Source organism: Stylophora pistillata, chromosome 9 (genome assembly GCF_964205215.1).
Source record: "Stylophora pistillata chromosome 9, jaStyPist1.2, whole genome shotgun sequence".
Classification (NCBI taxonomy): Eukaryota; Metazoa; Cnidaria; class Anthozoa; order Scleractinia; family Pocilloporidae; genus Stylophora; species Stylophora pistillata.
The window spans coordinates 18,745,201-18,767,247 of NC_142527.1; the positions used below are offsets into that span (position 1 = coordinate 18,745,201).

General features: G+C 42.6%; 2 protein-coding genes across 2 annotated transcripts; both read left to right on the plus strand.

Annotated features, from left to right (window-relative positions):
- The first annotated feature begins 3,476 nt into the window (after nt 1-3,476).
- LOC148723647 (uncharacterized) lies at nt 3,477-4,906 on the plus strand. Its single transcript, XM_088734471.1, has 2 exons — nt 3,477-4,158; nt 4,233-4,906. Exons 1-2 carry the CDS (start codon nt 3,477-3,479, stop codon nt 4,904-4,906), a joined length of 1,356 nt encoding a protein of 451 aa, XP_088590597.1.
- A 578-nt stretch (nt 4,907-5,484) lies between these two features.
- Nucleotides 5,485-6,599, plus strand: LOC111342632 (uncharacterized). The gene is made up of 2 exons (XM_088734472.1): nt 5,485-5,980; nt 6,199-6,599. Exons 1-2 carry the CDS (start codon nt 5,485-5,487, stop codon nt 6,597-6,599), a joined length of 897 nt encoding a protein of 298 aa, XP_088590598.1.
- The last annotated feature ends 15,448 nt before the right edge of the window (nt 6,600-22,047 follow it).

Sequence of the window (22,047 nt, forward strand, 5' to 3'; positions counted from 1 at the left end):
GGCTAGTCTGACTTTACTGGGACAAAATGAAAGCACTGCACCAAACTAGCCACAAACAATAGAATTATAATGAATAATTGTGTCAGTGAACTGAACTTTTCTTGTAATGCTATGTGATGAACATCCAATAGCTAAGCTTGATAGGCTCTGTGATGAACACCTAATGACTGGGCTTGATCAATCTGTATGGGAGAATATTGACCAAGGTTGCGGGTAGAGACCTTCTGCATTTGCACTGTACTCAGACCCTTGGTAAAGATTCTTCCAAGCAGACTTCTTTCTTAATGAACGGAGCAAGAGCTAGTAACTTCAAGATCAGTTACATCACAATCAGTTTCGACTCTAGTGTAAACCAGCAAACAAAAAAATTCTTACATGTAAGTGACTTCAACAATGTCTAACATATATCATCACAACAAGTTCTAATTTAAAAGTGTGTAAATCCAAATGTAGTAAATTAGGAAGGATACTAAATTATGGTATGTGCCCACAGCGATCAGAATTTGTTGTTTCGTTGAGTTCCAGATTACTTATTTTGGTATAAAAATTTGAAAAACAGTTTTTCCTAACATGGGCACAAAAGAGAATCTGCGTAAATGCGTGACTTTAATTGCGTGACTAGAAGTTTGCGTAACATTTCTGTTACAGTGGGCCTTTATGCCATTTGAGCCTTTCAGATAGTTTTTCTCTCTTTAGTTGTTGCATCGTACACTCCTTTACTGTTCACTGTTCATGTCCGGTGTCCATCCTAAGTTTACTTCTTAAGTTTTGGTTTCAAGCCACCGGCGCATAGGGACCGATATGTAAGTTGCATTCGTTTGTTCTCACTTTTGTAGCTTGCCCGATTTATGCAAGGTAGCATTTCTCTTCATCTGATTTTATGCTTTGTGTGTGTGTTATTTACTCACCGCCGTTGTATCGTCTAGCGGCTATTTCTAGTCATAATTTTCCTTTATCTCGTTTCGAGCGAGCTCTTTCATCCTTATTTGTATATTTTGTGTTTGCCGTGGCACTTAGTTCATTTATTAGTTCTTTTCATTATGTTAGATTTATTTACGCTGTTAAGTCGCCACGTGTTTTGATTGAGTGCAATCGATTATATAAGTCTCCTTTTTTAATTCGCCTACAGCTTACGAGATTACAGCCTACAACTTAATACCTACTAGCACCAAGTTGCAATTGTTTAAAGCTGCCATTCTTCCTTATTTAACTTACTCTCATCTTGTTTGGCACTTCTGTCGTGCTAGTGACAGCAGAAAACTCGAACGCATACAGGAAAGGGCACTTAGAGCCATCTATTGCGACAAAACGTCAAGTTATAACACACTATTGGGTATGGCTAATCTATGTACTTTACATAACAGAAGGTTACAGGACATGGCTACTCTCATGTACAAGGTCAAGAATAATATATGTCCTAAGTATATTGCTGACCTATTTCGGAGGTCTGATACGAAATATGCCCTACGTAGCAAAGAATTTGTTATTCCTAGATTTAATACAGCAACATATGGTAAGCACTCTATCAGATATACTGGACCTAAGTTATGGAATATTGTACCTAAGAACATTAGAGATCTGCCAACATTATCATCTTTCAAGATAAATATCCGTAAGATTGATCTAAATACTTTACTGACCGATAATTACTGTACCAACTGTATTTTATGCAGTACTTAATGTAAAAAATTTTTTAATGTACATGTTATCTTGTACATATTGTAAATATTTTAGCATGTTAACCAATCTTAGTATTTTTAGCTCAATTAGCATTTTAACTTTAATTAATATATGGATTTAGTCATTTTTAATTTATTTTGTAGTGTCCCCATTTAGTGGTTATGTACTGCTATTTTAGTCTGACACTTAAATAAAGGTATTCATTCATTCATTCATTCATTGATTAAAGATAAGTCTCCGTAACATATCCCCTGGCTTGGTTGCTATTTTCTCCGGTTGCGATTTTCTCGGCACTTCATTCGGCCTTGATGTTCGCTTGCCGCTACAATAAAATATCGCCAACTGACGCCTGTGGCTGGAATTAAAGTTTGTTGAGGATGAGCGATAGTGGTAGTTGATCGCCTCGAGCTACGGTTCGAAAGATTCTCTCATTGGAGAAGAAACAAGCAGAATTTAAAATTCCAAACGAATTATGCGATTCAAGTGATCTTAGTTTAGACGAACCCAATGGTCCTCGTGGCAGGAAATTCGATCCTCCTAACTTGAGAGAACCACAAGAGCGTACTTTGACCGACAAAGGCAGAGCTTATCATTGGAAGTTCACGCTTTAAAGAAACAAGAAGTGGAAAACAAATTACATAAACATGTTGGAAGAATTTACTCATTGCTCGACTCCCACCCGAGTACTGAAGAATTAGAAAAGGAAAGACAAATCCTGGATGTAATTAAAGAGGAGCTTAACCAGGCATACTGATCTTATGACGAGTTACTTGATGATGAAAGCGCTAAAGGTGCCGCTTACCAATATTTTGATTTGTGCGATCGGGAGTTTATCGAATGCCAAATGCGACTGTCTGAAATTCTTCGTTCAATCGAACAATGAAAGCACAAAGAATGCGAATCTAATAAGCAAGGAACCAAATCAGGCCATTCTGGAAGATCAAGGGTTTCAGGTTCTTCAAGATCTTCTAGGTCGTCCGTCATGTCAAAGGTCAAAGAGAGTAGAGGCCACGACAAGAGCACCGAAGCTAAAGGTCGAAATGAAGTATCTGGATCAGGAAACCAATTTAAGAAGAATCCAGTTGGAAAGAGACATCACCTTGGCAGATGCTGAAGAGGAACCTATCAAATTGGTCATGGACGAAGAAGTGAAGAATGGCATAGTTCGCAAAGATACAAAATCTGATGAGAGAAACGAACAAAGTTTCCGCAAAGCTAAACTCGATGTCGGAAAAACTGTCATAAAACATGAACCTTCACTGTTGAGACCGGAAGCACTTCCTTTCACGCCGCCAGTAAGAGAAGCCGCTAGTCAAGACAACAATTTCGCCCCAGAATGAGACGAGCCAACAACACATCAAGAAGTGACTCTTAAACAAATAGTCAGTCTCCAAGCAAAGCAAGCAGAATTAAGCGCTCTCATTGTCAACCAGCAAAGAGCCAGTACGCTTCCCTCTTAAGAACCGCTTGTATTTAAAGGAAGCTATTTCGATTACCCGACATTCATAGCTGCCTTCAATGCCATGATAGAGAAGAAACTTGACTCAGAGAAAGACAAACTATTTTTTGAGCAAGTATACGTCTGGCAAAGCCCACGAAGTCGTGATAGGTTTCTTGATCTGGGATTCTGACAAGGGTTACAAAGAAGCTTGCAAGCTCTTGGCTCAGCGTTTCGGCAACCCATTTCGAGTAGCCGAAGCTTATAAGGCTAAACTGAGAATTGGCCACAGATTGTCGAAGGAGATAGCTCCAGTCTTCAAGATCTCTCTGATTTTCTTGTCCGTTGTAAAGGGGCTATGCAGTCTATGAAGTACATGGAAGATCTAAATTCAACAGGGTTACTACAGGAAATAAGCACAAAACTGCCCCTCAAGTCAGGTTCGAGGTGGTGTCGCCAAGCATGTGATGTCCTGAAGAAGATGGAGAGAACAGTATCCTTCCATGATCTGGTAGAATTTGTCAAAGAAGAAGCAGATCTCGTGAATGATCCGGTCTTTTCTCCCGAAGCTTTGAAAAGTAAAAGAAACAAGGGGCCCAACAGAAGCCAAGTAAAGAGAAGTCAGGAGGCTAAATGTTTTGCATCGTTCTCCTCTCGTACCCGGCCTAGCAAGAGCAGAGGAAAGCCTAATGCAGAGCAAGAGCCGAAACAACAAAGTTCGTGCATCTGCGGTGGCAACCACCCACCTCACAAGTGTGGAGAACTAAGCAGGAAGAGCATTGATGAGCGCCTGGCACTGGTTAGATCGAAAGGCCTCTGTATTGGATGCCTGAAAAGGGGTCATCAATCAAAGAACTGTCGAGTTAGGTTAAATTGCGAAAAATGTGGTAGGCAGCATCCAACTCCACTTCATGACCCTGCGTATAAAGAAGGATCTAGCAACCAGAATACTCCTGAATCAACTCGGTCCGATTCGGCCCAAAGTCGTCAAGCAAGTTCAGAGGTCGCGGAAAACGAAAGCCACTCCAACCCCAATGTTGGTGTGTGTAGCGCATTGAGTGGGCATAGCACTGTAACGAATTCTTTAATCATCCCAGTCTACGTGTTTCGCAAGAGTCACCCAAGCTTAAAGTCAAGGTCTATGCGTTATTGGATGACGCCAGTGACACGACGTTTATCAAGGCTGACATGAAGGATAACCTTGGAATCCCTGGGGTTGATTCGAAACTTATACTTAGTACCATGCTTGGAAGCGAAGAAATTGCCGTTTGCAGAGTGGATGGGCTGGTAGTTCAGAGGATATATCAGCGCGTTCAAGTCGAGCTACCTAGGACATGCTCCAGAGACCAGATACCATCCAGAAGAGACCAGATTCCTAGTCTTGAAGTTGCAGCCGTGTGGCCACATCTCCAAGAGATCGAAGATAAGATTATGCCGTATCAAGAAAGCTTGGAAATCGGATTGCTGATCGGCTGCAACTGTCCGAAGGCGATCCAGCCTAAAGAGGTTATTTTGGGTAAGGGAGAAGATCCTTACGCGGTCTGCACTCTCCTAGAGCGGGGAATAATTGGTCCCGTCAGTCCGTTAGTAGATATTCAGCCAGACTGTGGAGAGCATTTAGCGTCGTCGTGCAATCGAATCGTTGCATATGAAGTTGATACTGGCCGCCGTAGCAAGCGCAGCTTTGTTCTCAATGCTCAAACTAAAGAAGAAATAAATCTCTTTGCAGTGACACGAATGTTCCAACGGGACTTCTCAGAGGAATTCATTCCAGGATTGGGGCTTTAAAAAGAAGACAGAAGATTCCTCACCATCATCAGGGAAGAAATTACCCAACTGGAGAATGGCCACTATGAACTGCCCCTAACCCTGAGGAATCCGAATGTCGTTCTTCCTAACAACTGCGAGTCAGCCTTTCGTCGCTTGTTACAACTCAAAAGAAGATTCACAGCCAATAGAAGATACCGTGACGACTATGTCACCTTCACGGAGAATATGATAGAGAAGGTTTTTGCTGAAAAGGTGAAACAAAGCGCCTCTTCATCGTCAGATACAGAACAACGAAACGTCTGGTATATCCCACACCACGGAGTATACCATCCCAAGAAACCAACTAAGATTCGCGTTGTTTTCGACTGTGGCACAGAGTTCAAGGGAGAGTCTCTAAATAAACACCTGTTACAAGGCCCAGACTTAACGAACACTCTTACAGGTGTCCTGAACAGCTTCCATCAAGAGCATGTGGGGTTAATGTGTGATATTGAGCCCATGTTTTATCAAGTGTGTGTTGCTGAGGAGTACGGGGATCTACTGCGCTTCCTCTAGTGGGAGAATGGAGACTTTTCAAGAATCCAATTGAGTACCAAATGACCGTGCACCTTTTCGGTGCAACCTCCTCTCCTTGTTGTGCCAATTTTGCTTTGAAGAAGTCTGCGCTGGGATCAGCTGCCGCTGACTTTCTGCAGAACGACTTCTATGTGGATGATCCATTGAAGTCCTGTGCCACGATTGAGGAGGCGAACCATTTGATCAAGTCTGTGAAAGAAATGTGCAGAAGAGGAGGTTTCAACCTGCAGAAGTTCGTTTCCAACAAGGAGGTCATAGAGAACATCCCAGTGATTGACAGAGCTGATCACCTCAAGAGCATAAACCTCGATCTTGACAAGTTACCCATGGAACAAGCACTTGGTCTTCAGTGGTGTATTCAGTCAGACACTATCCAATTTTGTATAGCATTGAAAGACCATCCTTGCACAAGAAGGGGAATTCTCTCCACCATCAGTTCTATTTTTGACCCGCTTGGTTTTATTGAACCAGTGCTATTAGAAGGAAAGAGTATTCTACAAGAATTGTGCCGCAATGGTGTGGATTGGGACGACCCAATAATACCTGAGGTGATCAGAGCAAGATGGGAAAGATGGAGCACTTTTCAATTCCCAGATGCTTCAAACCTGATGATTTTGGAACAGTAGTAAAGAAAGAGCTGCACCATTTCTCTGACGCCAGTACTAAGGGATACAGTCAATGCAGTTATCTGAGGCTTCAAGACGATTCCGGCAGAATCCATTGTGCCTTTGTAGTTGGCAAGTTGCGAGTGACCCCCCTCAAGCCTGTCACAATTCCACATCTTGAATTACAAGCCGCGGTAACTTCTGTGAAGATATGCCAACAGATACGTCAGGAGCTAAACCTTGAAGATGTCCAAGAGTTCTTCTGGTCTGACAGCAAAGTTGTCTTAGCCTACATTGCCAATGAAAGTCGTACGTTCCATGTTTTTGTTGCCAATCGAGTTCAGCTCGTTCAAGACTTGACTTCAGTGGATCAGTGGAAATACGTTGAAACTAAACTAAACCCGGCAGCCTCCTGCGGTCTCAGTCCAAATGCTCTCGTTACTTCGAAGTGGTCTACGGGACCTGCATTCTTGTGGCAGAAGGAGAATGAATGGCCCGTCGATGAGAAAGTTTTGCCAGATCCCAGCTAAGTACTGCCATGTGACGCTGAGGTCAGGAAAGTCATCCCCTTAGCTACAAAGTCCACGAAGAAGGTGCTGAAGGTTACCGACCGTTTGGAATACTTTTCTGATGGGTTCCATGCCAGAAGAGCCGTTGCCTTAAGTCTTCTCTATCTTCAAAGGCTACGAGAGCAAGCCTTTGCAGAGCACAGGCTCAGCAATAAGAAGGCTATGCTTCAAGTGCAAGATCTTCCAGAAGCAGAAAGTGTAATCATAAAGTCCGTCTAGTGTACCGCCTTTTCTGAGGAGCTTAAGTCGTTGAAGTCCTCACAGCATGTTAAATCCCTCGAAGACAGATTAGCCGCGCCAGCAGAGGTAAAGTTTAGTCCGAAGCAATCCTCCCTACATAAGCTGGATCCCTTCCTTGACTGGCAGGGAATTTTACACGTTGGCGGCCGCCTTAGAAATGCTTCACTTCCATTTGAAGTCAGATTCTCTGTGATCTTACCTCGAATGAGCCACCTGACGACCCTCATTATCAGGTACTTTCACGAGAAGATAAACCATCAAGGGCGGGGCATGACTTTGAACAAGATAAGAGCCAATGGTTACTGGATCGTGGGTTGAACAAGCGCAGTTGGAAGCTTCATCTGGAGCTGCGTTGTCAGTAGAAAGATGCGTTCTGCAGTGGTAGAGAAGAAGATGGCAGATCTGCCAGAGGATCGACTGGAACCTGCTCCACCTTTCACATTTTGTGCAGTGGACTACTTTGGCCCCTTTTCCATCAAAGAAGGCAGAAAAGAGATGAAGAGGTACAGAGTTCTGTTTACATGCTTAGCCTCAAGAGCCATCCATTTGGAGACTTCCACTTCACTTGAAACGGATGCCTTCATAAATGCGCTTCGTCGTTTTAAATGCGGCAGAGGGCCACCAACTATGAAGCGACCAGGGAACGAATTTTGTTGGCGCCATGCATGAGTTGAAGGCTGCATTTGCAGAACTCGACCACAAATGCATCAAAGCAGAATTACTTCAGAGGAATTGTGATTGGTTCAACTTTGCTATGAATGTTCCGTCTTCTAGCCACATGGGTGGAGTCTGGGAGTGGCAGATCCATACAGTCAGAAGCGTCCTGTCCCCACTTCTCCAGAACAATGGCCTACAGCTGGACGACAAGTCGCTTAAAACACTCATGTGCGAGGTGGAGGCCATCATTAATAGCCGTCCATTGACAGTTGACCTCTTAAATGACCCAGGTTCGCTGAGCCCCCTGACACCCAACCACTTGCTCACTATGAAGACGAAAGTTGTTCTCTCGCCACCTGGTGTTTTTCCGTAAGTTGACAAGTTTTGCAGGAAGCGTTGGAGGCGTGTCCAACATTTGGCCAACGAGTTCTGGTCATGATGGCGGAAAGAATATCTGCTTCGCTTGCAGCAACGTCAGAAGTGGACAGCGTCCCAGAAAGATGTAGGCGTGGACGACATCGTGATCATTACAAATGATAACGCTCCCCGCAGTCGTTGGCAGCTGGCACATTTGTGCAGTCAACCGAGGTTCTCATGGACGCGTTCGCACGGTGAAGTTAGCTATAGCAGACGTTTGTCTTGATAAGAAAGGAAGGAGAGTTAAGGAAGTGAAGTTCCTGGAGCGTCCAGTTCAGAGGCTTGTCCTGTCGATGTCTAAAGATGACTACGAGAGTGAATCCCGGGGTGTATCCCAGCAGAGGAGCCATTGACTTTGCTGATCATTAGATAGTTTTAAGCACGAACACTTAACACCTGTTTATAATGTTAAAATTTCCCCTTAACCAATTTGCTTATTTGTAGTGAAACACGGTGTTTCAGGGTAGCCATGTAAATGCGTGACTTTAATTGCGTGACTTGAGGTTTGCATAACATTTCAGTTACAGTCGGCCTTTGTGCCATTTGAGCCTTTCGGATAGTTTTTCTTTCTTTAGTTGTTGCATCGTACACTCCTCTACTGTTCACTCTTCATGTCCTGCGTCCATCCTAAGTTTACTTCTTAAGTTTTAGTTTCAAGCCACCGGCGTATAGGGACTGATATGTAAGTTGCATTCATTTGTTCTCACTTTTGTAGCTTGCCCGATTTATGCAAGGTAGCGTTTTCTATTGATCTGATTTTATGCTTTGTGTGTGTGTTATTTACTCGCCGCCGTCGTATCGTCTAGCGGCTATTTCTAGTCATAATTTTCCTTTATCTCGTTTTGAGTGAGCTCTTTCATCCTTATTTGTATATATATTTTGTGTTTGCCATGGTACTTGGTTCATTTATTAGTTCTTTTCATTATGTTAGATTTATTTACGCTGTTAAGTCACCACGTGTTTTAATTGAGTACAATCGATTCTATGTCTCCTTTTTTAATTTGCCTACAGTTTACGAGATTGATTAAAGGTAAGTCTCCATAACATATCCCCTGGCTTGGTTGCTATTTTCTCTGGTCGCGATTTTCTCGGCGCTTCATTCGGCCTTGATGTTCGCTTGCCGCTACAATCTGTGAGTCAAATTCCAGTCTGTTAACAAGTAAGAGCTGCACACAACCCTCCCCCATCCTACCCACTCTCAGAAGAATGGAAAATTATCATAAAGCAGAATACTGGCATCAGCTAGTGTCAGCGGTGTAAAGGAAAACCAGTGCTGTTCCAGACTCCATAATAAAATTCTACAAAGCATTGATTTAAATTAACTTTATACACTAAGGAAAATTCCTTCTCCTCATTGACAATAACTGCTGCCCTTCCATTTATTCTCCCGGTTAATTTCTTTCTGAAGTGCAATTGAACTTCTGCCTCACTCAATCCACTCAACATCGAAAACAGTGAAGTTACGGCACTTTCTGAAGTGAATGCAATGACGTGACATTTCCGGTTTTCCTCGCTTATTACGTTGCCTGCTATTTCACCATTCCGTGTGTGATCAACCACCCTCTTTAGCGACAGGAACACCTCCAGAGGAATGTTCAGTAAAATTTCTGAATGATAAGGGTTCCTTATGCTAACCTTCATAGCAAGTCTGGTGTAAATTCTAGTGGGCCACAACCTGGATTCATCCTTGAATATTGACCCGCAGCTTATGCCAACGTTCAGCATTACCTTTAAGGGATCTGAAGGTGGCTTGAAGGTATGATAGGACGCTTTTAAATATTTTCGAACGTTTCCTTTGAAAAATTCCAGATTAGATCCCAGTTCAAGTGCTTCGAATGCTTCCAGGCATACTTCAACCTGCTTTTCCAAGGCTATTGACTTGGCCGATTCGGCCGCCATCCTGGATATATTTTTTGCGGACTTGCCCCTGCCCACATATTATATCACTGCATGCATGTGCATCATTTTGGGCCCTGTGTGCCCACCGTGTTTGTAATCGTTATGGTGGCCAATTTACCATTTCAACTTTGTTGATATATCCAAATTATTTCGTTACCCACACCGACACAGCCCCAAACAGTTTCTATCCAAACTATCAGCCTAAATATTATTGGTTACATTCCTTCCTTTGGCAGAGAATGAGTTATTATTGATTGAATTAACTTCTAGATAATTCAAAATGCAGCTTTGCAGGCATCAAGATGGAAACTCTATTGTAATAGTTGAAATTATCCCAAACTCTTGCGAGAAGAAGTTCTTGACTTAAACCATGATGGGATGTCACAACGAGCAATTGCTAGTGAGCTCAAAATAAGCAGTTGCTTCATCTAGAATGTGTGGCACCGGTTTCTTGCTCCAGCATCTCCGAGATCCACCAGAGAGAAGAATAGTGAATGCTGAAGTAATCAGCTGTATTCAAACAGAAAAACTTATGAAACCAAGCGAATACACAAGGGAACTGCAAGATCGTTTGTTACTCAACGGAGTAGTTCATCTTCTGCACCTGCCGTCGAAGTCTGCCATAACAAAGTGTATCAGGGAGGATCTCTACATGACAAAAAAGAAAATACAGCAAATACCATTAGAATCACAAAGGAGTGGCAATATCCATCGTCGAAATGAATTCTTTGAAACAATATCAGACTTTGTACCAGGCACCATTCACTGTTTTGATGAGAGTAGTGTTGTGAAAACAACTTGTCACCGAAAATAAGGAAATGCCCCCAGAGGTGAGCCTGTGTTCGAAATCCAACGGTACGCTTCAAGTGCTACATACAATATTAATCTGCTGCATTCTCCATTCAGTGTAGACTTTATGAGCGTACTCGAAGGTCCATCCAATGGCCAAGAGCTCCTGTCATTCTTCCAGGAAGCAGTTAGTTTCATAAGAGCAGATGGATCAGCTGTGCTAGAGAGAGGCGATACAGTAATAATCAGCCTAAGCTATTACCAGTTCCCAAACAGCTTCCGAAACTTGGATCCAGTGACCATTTCTGTGTCTTTAAGACCACCCTGGCTAAAAGAACACTAACTCGCCACGACACGCGTGATAGCCATATGAGAGAGTTTGGCCAGTGGCTTACATCATTTTCCTGTGACAGCCTTTTTTCTTTAAGATCCTGTGCTGATAAATTTGAGTTTTTTCATCAAATTCTTATGAACGCTGTTGACTGTATCCTCCTGCTTAAAACATTTCAGGTCCATAAAACAGATAAACCTTTGATAACCAACGTGATCAAGATTGCAATCAAGAAATGGCAGAAATATTTAGCCCAGCATGGGAAAGACTCCTTTCTGTTTAAGCTTTGGTGTGACAATGTTCAGCGGCTTATTCAGCACAGTAAAAAGGCCTTCTTTAAAAACAAAGTTAAAATTCTCAAGAGCACGCATGTTGGAAAGTGGTGGAAATCGATCAAGAACTTGTCTGGTGTTTCGTGTAGTGAGGGCTTGTGGTATAGTCAACTTATAGATACAGAGACTGTAGATGCAGTTAATGATCTTGCAGGAAATATTAACGACTTTTTTGTATCTCTAACGTCAGGGTTCTCCCCCTTAACATCGGCTGATACCGCACGCATACGCGTTGATGAGATACCACGTCATTTGTTTGTGACCGAATGGGAGGCCTATGTCGTGCTCTGCAGAATCAAGACCCAGAAAGCGCCAGGGCCCTACGGGATTCCTAACTCTATTCTTAAGACATTCGCTTTTGAATTGGCTCCCACTATTGCCGACATTTACAACTCGTCATTAAGCGAGGGGTACCTCCCTCCCCTTCTCAAGTCAGCGATTGTTTGCCCCCTGCCTAAGACGTCACCACCTATGAAAATAGAAGAGGACATCCACCCCATCAGTCTTACTTGTCAAGTGGCCAAGCTGTTTGAAGGGTTCACGCTCACCAGGATTCTCCCTTCCATACTAGCGGACCTTGATGTCAAGCAGTTTGCGGTTGCTGGGAAAAGTACAAAACAAGCCCTTGTTTACCTAATCCATTTGATTCTCAAAGCCCTCGATAAAGGGAACTGTGCTGTATGATTGTTTTACAAGAACTTTCATAAGGGTTTTGACTTAATAGATCATAAAATCCTCATAGAAAAACTAAGTTCAATCTAGACGCCAGTTTGGTACGCTGGCTTGCGTGCTTTTTGCAAGGTAGATCTAAGGCTACGCGCATAGGTACAGTCAGTTCTAGTTCCCAAGCTTTGTGCAGCGGGATACCACAGGGTACCCGTTTAGGGCCTATTTTGTTTGTTTGTTTGCTTGCATGGTTAATGACCTGATGGCTTCCTGGGGCTTGCGTATCAAGTTTGTTGATGACTTAACTAAGTGCTAAGTTATCTCTAAGAAAATTGAACCGTTTTGATCTATATTTAAAAGTTAAGTGTGACATTGTAGTGGGTAACTGCTAATGAAAAGCCACATTAAAAGGTTACATTGCAGAGGAGATATGTGCAGTTATAGTACCTGCTTGTAGCCTAAATTTTGTTCTTGTAGGACCTCATTATTAGAACTTGAGGACCTTTCCTTGATGTTTTGCTGTTATTTGATGCTTCTTCATGCTATGATGTTGTTGAAGGACCTCATTATTAGAACTTGAAGACCTTTTCTTGATGTTTTGAAGTTATTTTATGCTTCTTCATGCTGTGATGTTGTTCAAGGACCTTCTTTTTAGAACTTAAGGACCTTTTCTTGATGTTTTGATGTTAATCGATGCTTCTTCATGCTATAATGCTGTTCAAGGACCTCGTTATTAGAACTTGAGGACCTTTTCTTGATGTTTTAATGGTACTTTATGCTTTTTCGTGCTGTGATGTTGTTCAAGGACCTTGATTTTAGAACTTGAGGACCTTGATTAATACTTTTCTGTTAGACTAGTTATAGTTGCTCCTGTCGAAATCTGCGAGGTTATTGTGAAACCCATATGCCTTCAAAAACACCATTAGAAGATGAACTCCAATTGGTCAGTGATCTTCTTCAGAAAGCCACCATTGCTAATAAGGATGCTTTTGAGGCATTACACATGGAGGGGTATGACTTTGCCTTTCCGACACCCTTCAACACAACGCCCAGCCTACAAAGTCTCCGGGATGAGGTCTGTGAAGAAGCATATTTCGTTGCATCCGCAGAACATTGCTAGCTGCAGCACATAAGTGAGACGTCATGTAAGATGCTGTCCTATAACTTGTACATATAGAACCTTCTCTCGGAGAAAAGCTTCAGTGGCAGAAAGCGGTTACACAGCCAGGACGTGGCTAAAGGGTTCCTGCTCATCGTAGATCATATAATTACAACTGTAAACATGCTCAAAAAGGTGGTGATTGTAGAGGAGCCAACGTCCAGCAGGAAGGCTAACGAGCAGGCTGAGGAAGATGTTGAAAATCAGATGGAGTTTCCTGAGGTGGGCAGTGAGGAGATTAGTAGTGAGAGTGATGAGAGTGAAAAGGAGGAGGATGTGGGTAAGGTTAAGGTGGTAAAGGCAGTAGAGAGGAAGAAGATCTCTGTTAGTCACAACGTTGACCGGAGCTGCAAGGTTCCGGGCTCTCGGGGGTATAGGGGCCCAAACCTCAAAAAGAACCAAATATTTCTGGACGATATGGCCGTTTTCTCCACAAGGGATGGAAGGGGAAGCATACCAGGGAGCCTGCTAGGAAGAGCAAAAAGGGAAAGGCCAAAGAGGTGGTGCCCCCAGCGGGCTATGACTTCCTCGGTGCCTACATGCCCGAGCACCTAGCAAAGGTGTACAAAATAAAACCCCGTCCTGCAAACATAAAGATATCTCTTAAGCTTGCACGAAAGTACTTGGGTCGAGAGGATGAGATAGATATAATGGTCACTTCGGCTCCGCCCATCAAAATAACTCCACCAATGAAAAGGGCAGCAGTATTGCATGAGGATTCGGAAGATGGGTCATCTGTGCTGCCACCCCCATCAAAGAAGTGCAGGAAGGAAGCCAAGGAAGGCCCCTCACCATCACAAGCAGAGGGCTCGTTCTTGCCTAAGGTATTCATCATCACATTGTATACCACTGTAAAGTATTATCCAATTCAACCCTTTGGCTGCGATGTAATATTTGTCATTTATCTATCTATCATGTATCATCAGGGCAGTGAGTTCCACATGTCTGAACCATCCACAGACCAAGGCATTTATGTAGTGCCTCCTACCCTTCCCCCCACCATAGCATCATCACAGGCTGCTGGCGAAGATCCAGACCAGGACCTTTCAGAGTCTCAGTCGGAGTTGGAGTTCGAATACCCAAACGAGGAGGCCTACTTCACTGAGGTCAACCCCAACACCAAGCGTCACACATGGCTAGTGGCTTTTTTCAAGTATTTGGAGACACCCGCAACGGGCTTTCACCTGGCAAAAAATAACCTACACCACGCCTGTCAGATTAGTATCGTACATAGGACATTCTTTTTCCTCTTTTGTGTCCCCGATTACCTTGTCAGCTTGATCGCATGACACATTAAAAAAGTATCTCTTTCCATTCCAGGTAAAAGCCATCCTAAGCCAGGTTGACCCCTCTGGAGGTGATGTACAGGTGCTTTGTGAGGAGGAAGGCAGCCGTATATGGCTCGATTGGGTTGTTCCTAACCTTATAGTCAGGGCTGCTGGAACGCTCAAAAGCTTCATGACATCCCTCCAGAAGTTTCTGGAGTTCTTGACCAGGAAAGGAGAACAGCCACACCTGCCATCACTAAAACCCGAGGACAAGGAAACCCTTTGCTACCTGGCCTCCTGCCTTAAAGGTTGGAGAAGATTCATCACCAAAGAGACTTCTTCAGACCGATTATCAGAAGATCTTGGATGAATCGGAACAAATTCTCACCAACCAGGACGTCCAACAAATAATGACATCCAGACCTGCAGTTGATGGAAGGTTGGCGCTCAGCCAAGCAGAACTTGCCAAATCTTCACACATTCTGTCCCTACAGCAATAGAGTGCTCCTCGAGACTTTCTCATCGTCTCGCTGACCCATGCTGTAGAGACACGACCTGGCGCCCTAGAGGCAGCCACATTGGGGATGTTAAGATCGGCTTGATGGGATGACGCACACCAAAGAAAGGTAATAGCAATGACAATATATAGCAATGAAGTTATTCCTAAGTAATGTTATGAAATTTTAAGATTATAATTTAGTCAATTATATCTTTTGTCCTTTTGTAAGGTAATACTGGTCACCTCACACAAGAGGGAGGTGCATGGGCCTGCCCCCATCCTCATGGATGCAGATCTGGTGCATCTCTTTGAGGTCTTTATGAGAAAATTGTGGCCACTCGTCACTAGTGATGTCAGTGACAAAGGACGCCTTTTCCTAAAATCTAATGGTGCCCCCTATCACAACGGAAAGATCGATCGCCAGATCTCCACTTTTGTTGTCAAGAGCAGGGTCCGAGCAGACCAACTGATTGGCGCCACAGACTTTAGGAAGTGGATTGTCACAGAGATGAAGAAGAAGAAGAGGATGGATCAGCAGGTGGATGAGGATCTGCTGCAGAGACTAATGTGCCACGGTGACAAGATAGCAACACATTGGTATCTTCGAGAAGACCTGACAGAGCTTGCAGCAAAGGCCTCCCAGCAGATCCAAACCAACACCAGGTCAACACCTGAGAAATTGGGGAGAAAGAAGGAGGAAGAGGAGAAGCGAGAGGAGAAGGGAGAGGACAAGCGAGAGGACAAGCGAGAGGAGAAGGGAGAGGACAAGCGAGAGGAGAAGGGAGAGGATAAGCGAGAGGACAAGCGAAAGGACAAGCGAGAGGAGAAGGGAGAGGAGAAGGGAGAGGAGAAGGGAGAGGAGAAGGGAGAGGAGAAGGTAGAGTAGAAGGGAGAGGAGAAGGGAGAGGAGAAGGCAGAGGAGATGGCAGAACTGCTGGTCTCCCCCATCTGCACTCAAGCCGTCAAAGCTGGCAGAGCCAATCTGATGAGGAGTCCCTACCACAGAGGCCCACCAATACTCTGACCTCATCAGAGCTTGAATCCGTCGCTACTGCCTTCAAAGATGACATCCGGGAGGGATTTTCTCCCCAGAAAAAACGCACGCTCCAGATGATGAGGGGCAATGCGACCTTAAGGAAACTGGTGGACTCAGGGGGCAAGGTCAAAAGTGTCCAAGACCTTGTTTGCTATCTGATCAAAAGGAGAGAAATGGTGGACCCACACAAACTCCCAAAGAAGCCCACCTCTTCCAGAACTGAGAAGTATGTGTCAACACATGCAGTGTCCTTACCATCTGCAGCTTCTTGCGACTCTGGAAGGGTGCAGTGGACCCAGGAAGAGACTCTTCCCATCGAGGCGGCACTACAATAGAGTGCCTCATAACCCAGAGATATGGGTAATCTTCAGCCGCTCGAACATCCTCCGCAAGATCCTCAGGGAAAGAATACACAATAAAGTCAACAACCTTTTTTGAAAGCGTTAGTTGCGTGTGGCCTCAGTTCCCCCTTTAAAAAAAATACAAAAAATCAAAAAACAATTTGAAAAAAATTAAAAACAGAAAAAAACAAAACAAAACAAAACAAAAAAAGCAAACAAAACAAGTTCGTGTGGTCACTGTTCTATTCTGTTGTCTGATTCTGAAGGATTCGCCAGGGATCAAACGCAAGCTGGGGTAACCAACCCCTCGGGAGTGCCCCACGAATCCCTCAGTCTCACGACAACAGGTAGATCATATCATATGGCACGTCTTTTATTGTTTATATGTTGTGTAATGTCATATAATGTATATGTTGTGTTTGTTAACTCTGCCGTTGCCGGTCCCAAGCCCGCATGAGAAAGGAGGAGGGTTGGGCCTGGGGCTAGCAAGAAATCAGAGGAAGGAAAATGCGTGCACTGTAAGTTAGCTTCTGTTGTCCCATACAAAGCGTTAGAAAAGTTTCCACCCGGTTTGTATGGGATAACGAGAGCTAACTTACAGTGCACGCATTTTACAAGAGCTTTTTAATAGTCAAATTAACCCTAACCTAACCCCAAAACTATGACTCTGACTATGACTATGAGTATGACTCAGAATGTAACCCTAACCCTAAACCCTAGACCTTAACCCTCAGCACTTTTGCTCATGAATGTAAAGGATGATGTTTTCACTAAGTTTTGTTAGGGATTTAAATCCACAGACGGGGTTTCTTCCAGTGTATGCTTTGCTACTCTCTTGTGTTTTGAAGAGTTTCTGGGTTTCCAGTTTCCTCTATCAAAACCCACCAAAGTCAAGTCCCTCTTTACACATAAAGTTTTTCTTGCAGCAGGAACATCCTTGAGATGCCATGTGACTAAGAAGTCCATCAATTTTTCTTGTGGCTGGGATGCCTGATGAAACACAGATCACACCAACTTTAATAAGCTGCTTACAAACTTCCACAGACAGTGAAATGAAATTTACAAGACCAGAGTGTCTACAATTCCTTGACAAGTGGTTCAAGAAAGTGTTAGCAGTTGGTTTTGGTTCTGAGGTTCCAGATAAAATACCCACAACAGTAATATTCTCCAGTTTCTACCTCTCATGGCGAGGCAGATTAAGAAACACTTGATAAATCACTCCCACAGATCCAGGAGAGTGTTTGTGGCCTAAACAATACAATAGTTTATTGACACTCCCCTGGTGGGGCATTTCGACGATAATAAAATTAAAAACCATATAAACATTCCTACTTAAGAATTAATCATATGATGTTATAACTACATACTATACAAAGAGCACATTTCAAGTTAAAGTTATAATACATTAAAGTACTAATAAGGTACTAAGAGCACCAACACAACATGCTATTTAAAAAGTCAGGCCATTGACATGAGAAAGAAAACCAGTTGATGATAGCTCTTTCCATACATTTCCTTGGTAGATGTCAGTTTTGACAATGTTAGGTAACACCTGCCTTCTCCACTCCTGACTCTTGTCCCAAAATCCAGGTCTCCTAAGCAGTTGTTGCAAAGACTTTATAACAGAGTTGTATGCATAGACCATCCTTGGGTACAAGAAACTCTGTTCCAGTGCGAACAATCTTAAGGAGTACTTCATCACAAGGTCCTGAGTAACAAAACATATATAAAGTTAAAGGCCAATTGAGTAAAAGAATGCAACCTTGTCCTCTTTAAATACAAGTAGATTAACAAACTATTAATAATTTCAAGTGTATTTGAAGTTTTGTATTATTTTTCATTTGCTTGATTGAATCTACATGCGACTCTTATTGAGTGGTTCCAAGTAATATCCATACACTCCCAAGGAAGTTAACAAGTAATTCTGAAGGGAAGTGGGGATCAGTGCTGGCTGGTTAATTTGAATAAGCATTGCATTGTAAACCACTCAGAGATGAAAAAAACTTTAATGAATAATAATCTTAGTTATTGTGTAAAGTTCTACCAAGTTACCTTGGGAGTTGACTCACCTCTTCTGACCTATGGGGGTGCCTAAACCAGGGAACAAAGGTACACAGAGCTGACACTTGCCTCCCAAAATGATTCTTGACAAAGTCGTTGTAGCCATACAAAGTTTTGCACTTTGGACAGACGACATACTTGACGAAATCATCACTGTCCAAAAGCCCAAGATGTTTCTTGAGCTCTTGTACAAAGTGTTTGGCAATTCCTTTGCCGGTGCAGAAATAAAACTGTCTTTATTAAATGTTCCAACTAGCCAAAAAAATTACTAACAAATTTAAGTAACATCTCCATAGCTGAATCTGTAACAGAAAATGCAGACTGCTAGGAAAATAAGATCAAAAGATGCCACTAAATAAGCATGCCACATTTGTGTGAGAGGCACTGAGTTGTTCTTGTGGTCTCTCAGTGAAATCGATCTGGTGATTTCGGTGTCAATTTTTGTGCCAAACTAATAAACCGCTGATCCAAAATACCAGTGCCTGACAACAAAGCCGCTGAAACTACTGACACCTGCAGGCCCGACCACGATGGATTGTCCAATCAGATGTAATTATAGAACTAGTCATTGCAAACTGACCAATCACATAACCTTGCTTAGATAGAGTCTTGGGGGAACCTCCCAAGTGCACAACAATCTGACTCAACTGTAGACACGACTGTATTGATCTTTCGTTTAACTTTTGATCAAAAATGGCAAGTTCTAGAATCGGAAACGCCAGTCCCTCAGAATTCCGCCTTCTTTTAATGAAACTGACTGAAATTCAAAAGAAATTGGACGCAACAGATCAATTGTCAGTCATAGCACACCTGAGACAAGGAAACGATTCACTTCACATCGTTGAGAGAAACCAGACCAATATTTCTGATGCCATCCTTAACAAGCTGCAGAGTATCAAGGTGTGGCTCGAAACTGGTTTCAAAGCCTTGAAGAAGAAGATTGCAGCTTTACAAAGAAAAGTTGTGGACTGTTCTGCCATCACAGAGGGAGGTGCTGTAAGAATGCTCCTGATCTCTTGGTGAGTAATCTTAGTCGACAACATATACCTTGTCCTTAGTGCATGTTTCTTAAGCAGCTTAGATTAATATGCAGACTTGTTTTAAAAAATTTTGCAGCTTGCCAACCAAACTCAAGAGACAGTTTTAAAATGCACGCCGTACAAATTTTCGATTTCTCACACCAATTGTTTCTTTTGCCACACAACTTCCAGTATATATGTTTGACAGACTCCTTGTGTCCTCTTTCAAAGGCGCCAAGGAAACTTTAATAATCATTTCTTCATTACTTAGTTTAGAAATAAATGGAACTAGTTCACAGCACTATTATTCATTCAAAGATGGAACAGTTGGGCCTTGCATGGAACACTGACAAGAAGTAAGCCTAAGCTTAATAGATCATGTTTAAGGTTATTTAATTTAAACTAATGTACAAACAAAAATTGTTGAAAAGTACAAACAAAATTTCTTTTTGCTTCAAATGTCTTCCTTTGGATGCTCAAAGAAATAATTTGATGAAAAGCTATTGGCTGATTGTGTAGTTTGTTTTAGACATTTGGGGCTTAGCTCTTCGTTAGTGGAAGTCAAAAGATACGTTGTTGAGAAAGACCTTGGGACCATGAGAAACAGAAAGCAACTTTCCCAACAAAACATCACCTGCTGATCAGACTTCCACCATTGAATGGCTAAGCCTAAACATCTGGAACAAAAAATTTTTTAATTTGCACTTTATACTTGAGCACAAGAACTCTGTTTTATCCTGTTTTAACTCAAAAGTTATCTTTCTCAGTTTGATTGTCATATTATGAACGGATGCAATTATTTTAGTTTCTCACAAAAAGAATGAGCCACCAAATCAAGCTGTATTAGCCACCATCTTGAAAGACGTCAAAGAAATAGATTCAAAATGATTCTCTTTGTACTGAGAGAATTGTCTTTGACCTTGGGTTGAATTTAGATGAGACAAGTGCCTCATCTTGCCCCTTGCTCACTACAACCCTGAAAATGGACAATCTTTTTCATATAACTGATTGTGGCATACCTACCTTTCCTTTCAGATGCTATTTCTCAAAACTTTGCATCATCTAAGAAACGTAGACAACAGGAAGAAAATGGTACCTATGAGCAGTATCAGAGGGAGCAAAAAAGCGACAGAATTAAAAGGGTAAAAAAAGTTCTTTGGCTCTTTAACACTCAATTATCTTATCACCTTGTACGTTTGAATTCAAGTTTGATCTAAAAACTAGTTGAGGTTCAAATTACACTGTAGATCTGGTGATAAAAAAAAATTTATGCCAAGAAGAACTCAATGAAAAAGATCCTTTCACAGTGATGCTAGCCTGCCTACTAGTTGGAACAAAGATTCCCCCCTACACCCCACATAGTGTTTAAGTGAAAAACTATGCCAAAAGATCTGGTGCCGCCATGGGGTATCCATGTTCGCACCCAAGCCAAAGGGTGGATGGACGAATCACTTGTAAAAGACTGGCTGAATTCCATCGGGTCCAAAGTTGGCAGGCTTCTAGGAAAAAGAAATATCCTTGTGTGGGACTCTTTTAGAGCTCATTTAAGTGACAATGTTAAGCGGGTTTTGAAAAATTCACGCACAGATGTGGCCATAATACCAGGTGGGATGACAAGTCTTTAACAACTTTTAGACGTAGGTGTCAACAAGACCTTCCAAGACAATTTAAGACAATATTCGAACAAGTGGATGCTTGACGGAAACCAAAAATTCAAACCAACAGGCCGCATTTGAAACCTTGACCTTCACCAGATTTGCCAGTGGATTTTAGAAAGCTGGAATGCCATTTTCCCAGACACCACCAAACATTCATTTCTCACATGCTGCATCACAAACGCACTTGATGGTACTGAAGACGACATTCTCTGGGAAGAAATGGATGAAAGTGATCCGTTTGCTGATGATGATGGAGTTGAGTCAATTATAGATGAAGAAGGTGAACTTTTCTATGCTGGTAAAGATGAAGTTGCCATCTTGGAAGTGAGTGAAAAAGAATACCGTGACATTTTTGGTGAGAGTGACGTCGAAGAGAGTGGCTTCGATGGATTTTAATTTTGATAGGAGTGTAGAATTTAGCATTCTTTGCATTCTATTTCAGTTTATTAGCATTCCCTCGGGAATACGTTTTGTTTTTCTTTCCCGTGTTTGCTATAATTTACATGTAATATTCTAGCTTTTTAGTTTCATCGTTGATTTCACTGAGAGAACATCTGGTTTACTTGTCCTTTTTTCGTGGCCTACAGCGCCGATACAATGTAAGTTCCTAGTTATTATGTTCATTCCGTTCACTTTAGCCGCCTTTCAGTTTTATATTTCTGCATTTCGTAAACTTTATTTTTGTTGGTTCTTTATTAGTTCAAACCTCTTCCTCTATCGAGCATTTGAAATCATTGCTGTAAGCACCGCCTCCCGGTTAGCTCAATGGATAGAGCGCTGGACTGTTGTGCGGGAGGTCGAGGGTTCGAGCCCCGGCCGGACCAACACTCAGGGTCTTAAAATAATTGAGAAGAATTTCCTACCTTTCTATAACATCAAGAATTGGTTAGATATTCTAGTCTTCTCGGATAGGGACGAATAAATGGAGGTCCCGTCTCCTGCAGGGTTGGGGTAGGAGACGTTAATTTCCCACACACGAGATTACTGTGTGATGGATGTCCTCCCCTGGGGTGGGATGGGTGGGATATTGGGCGCAC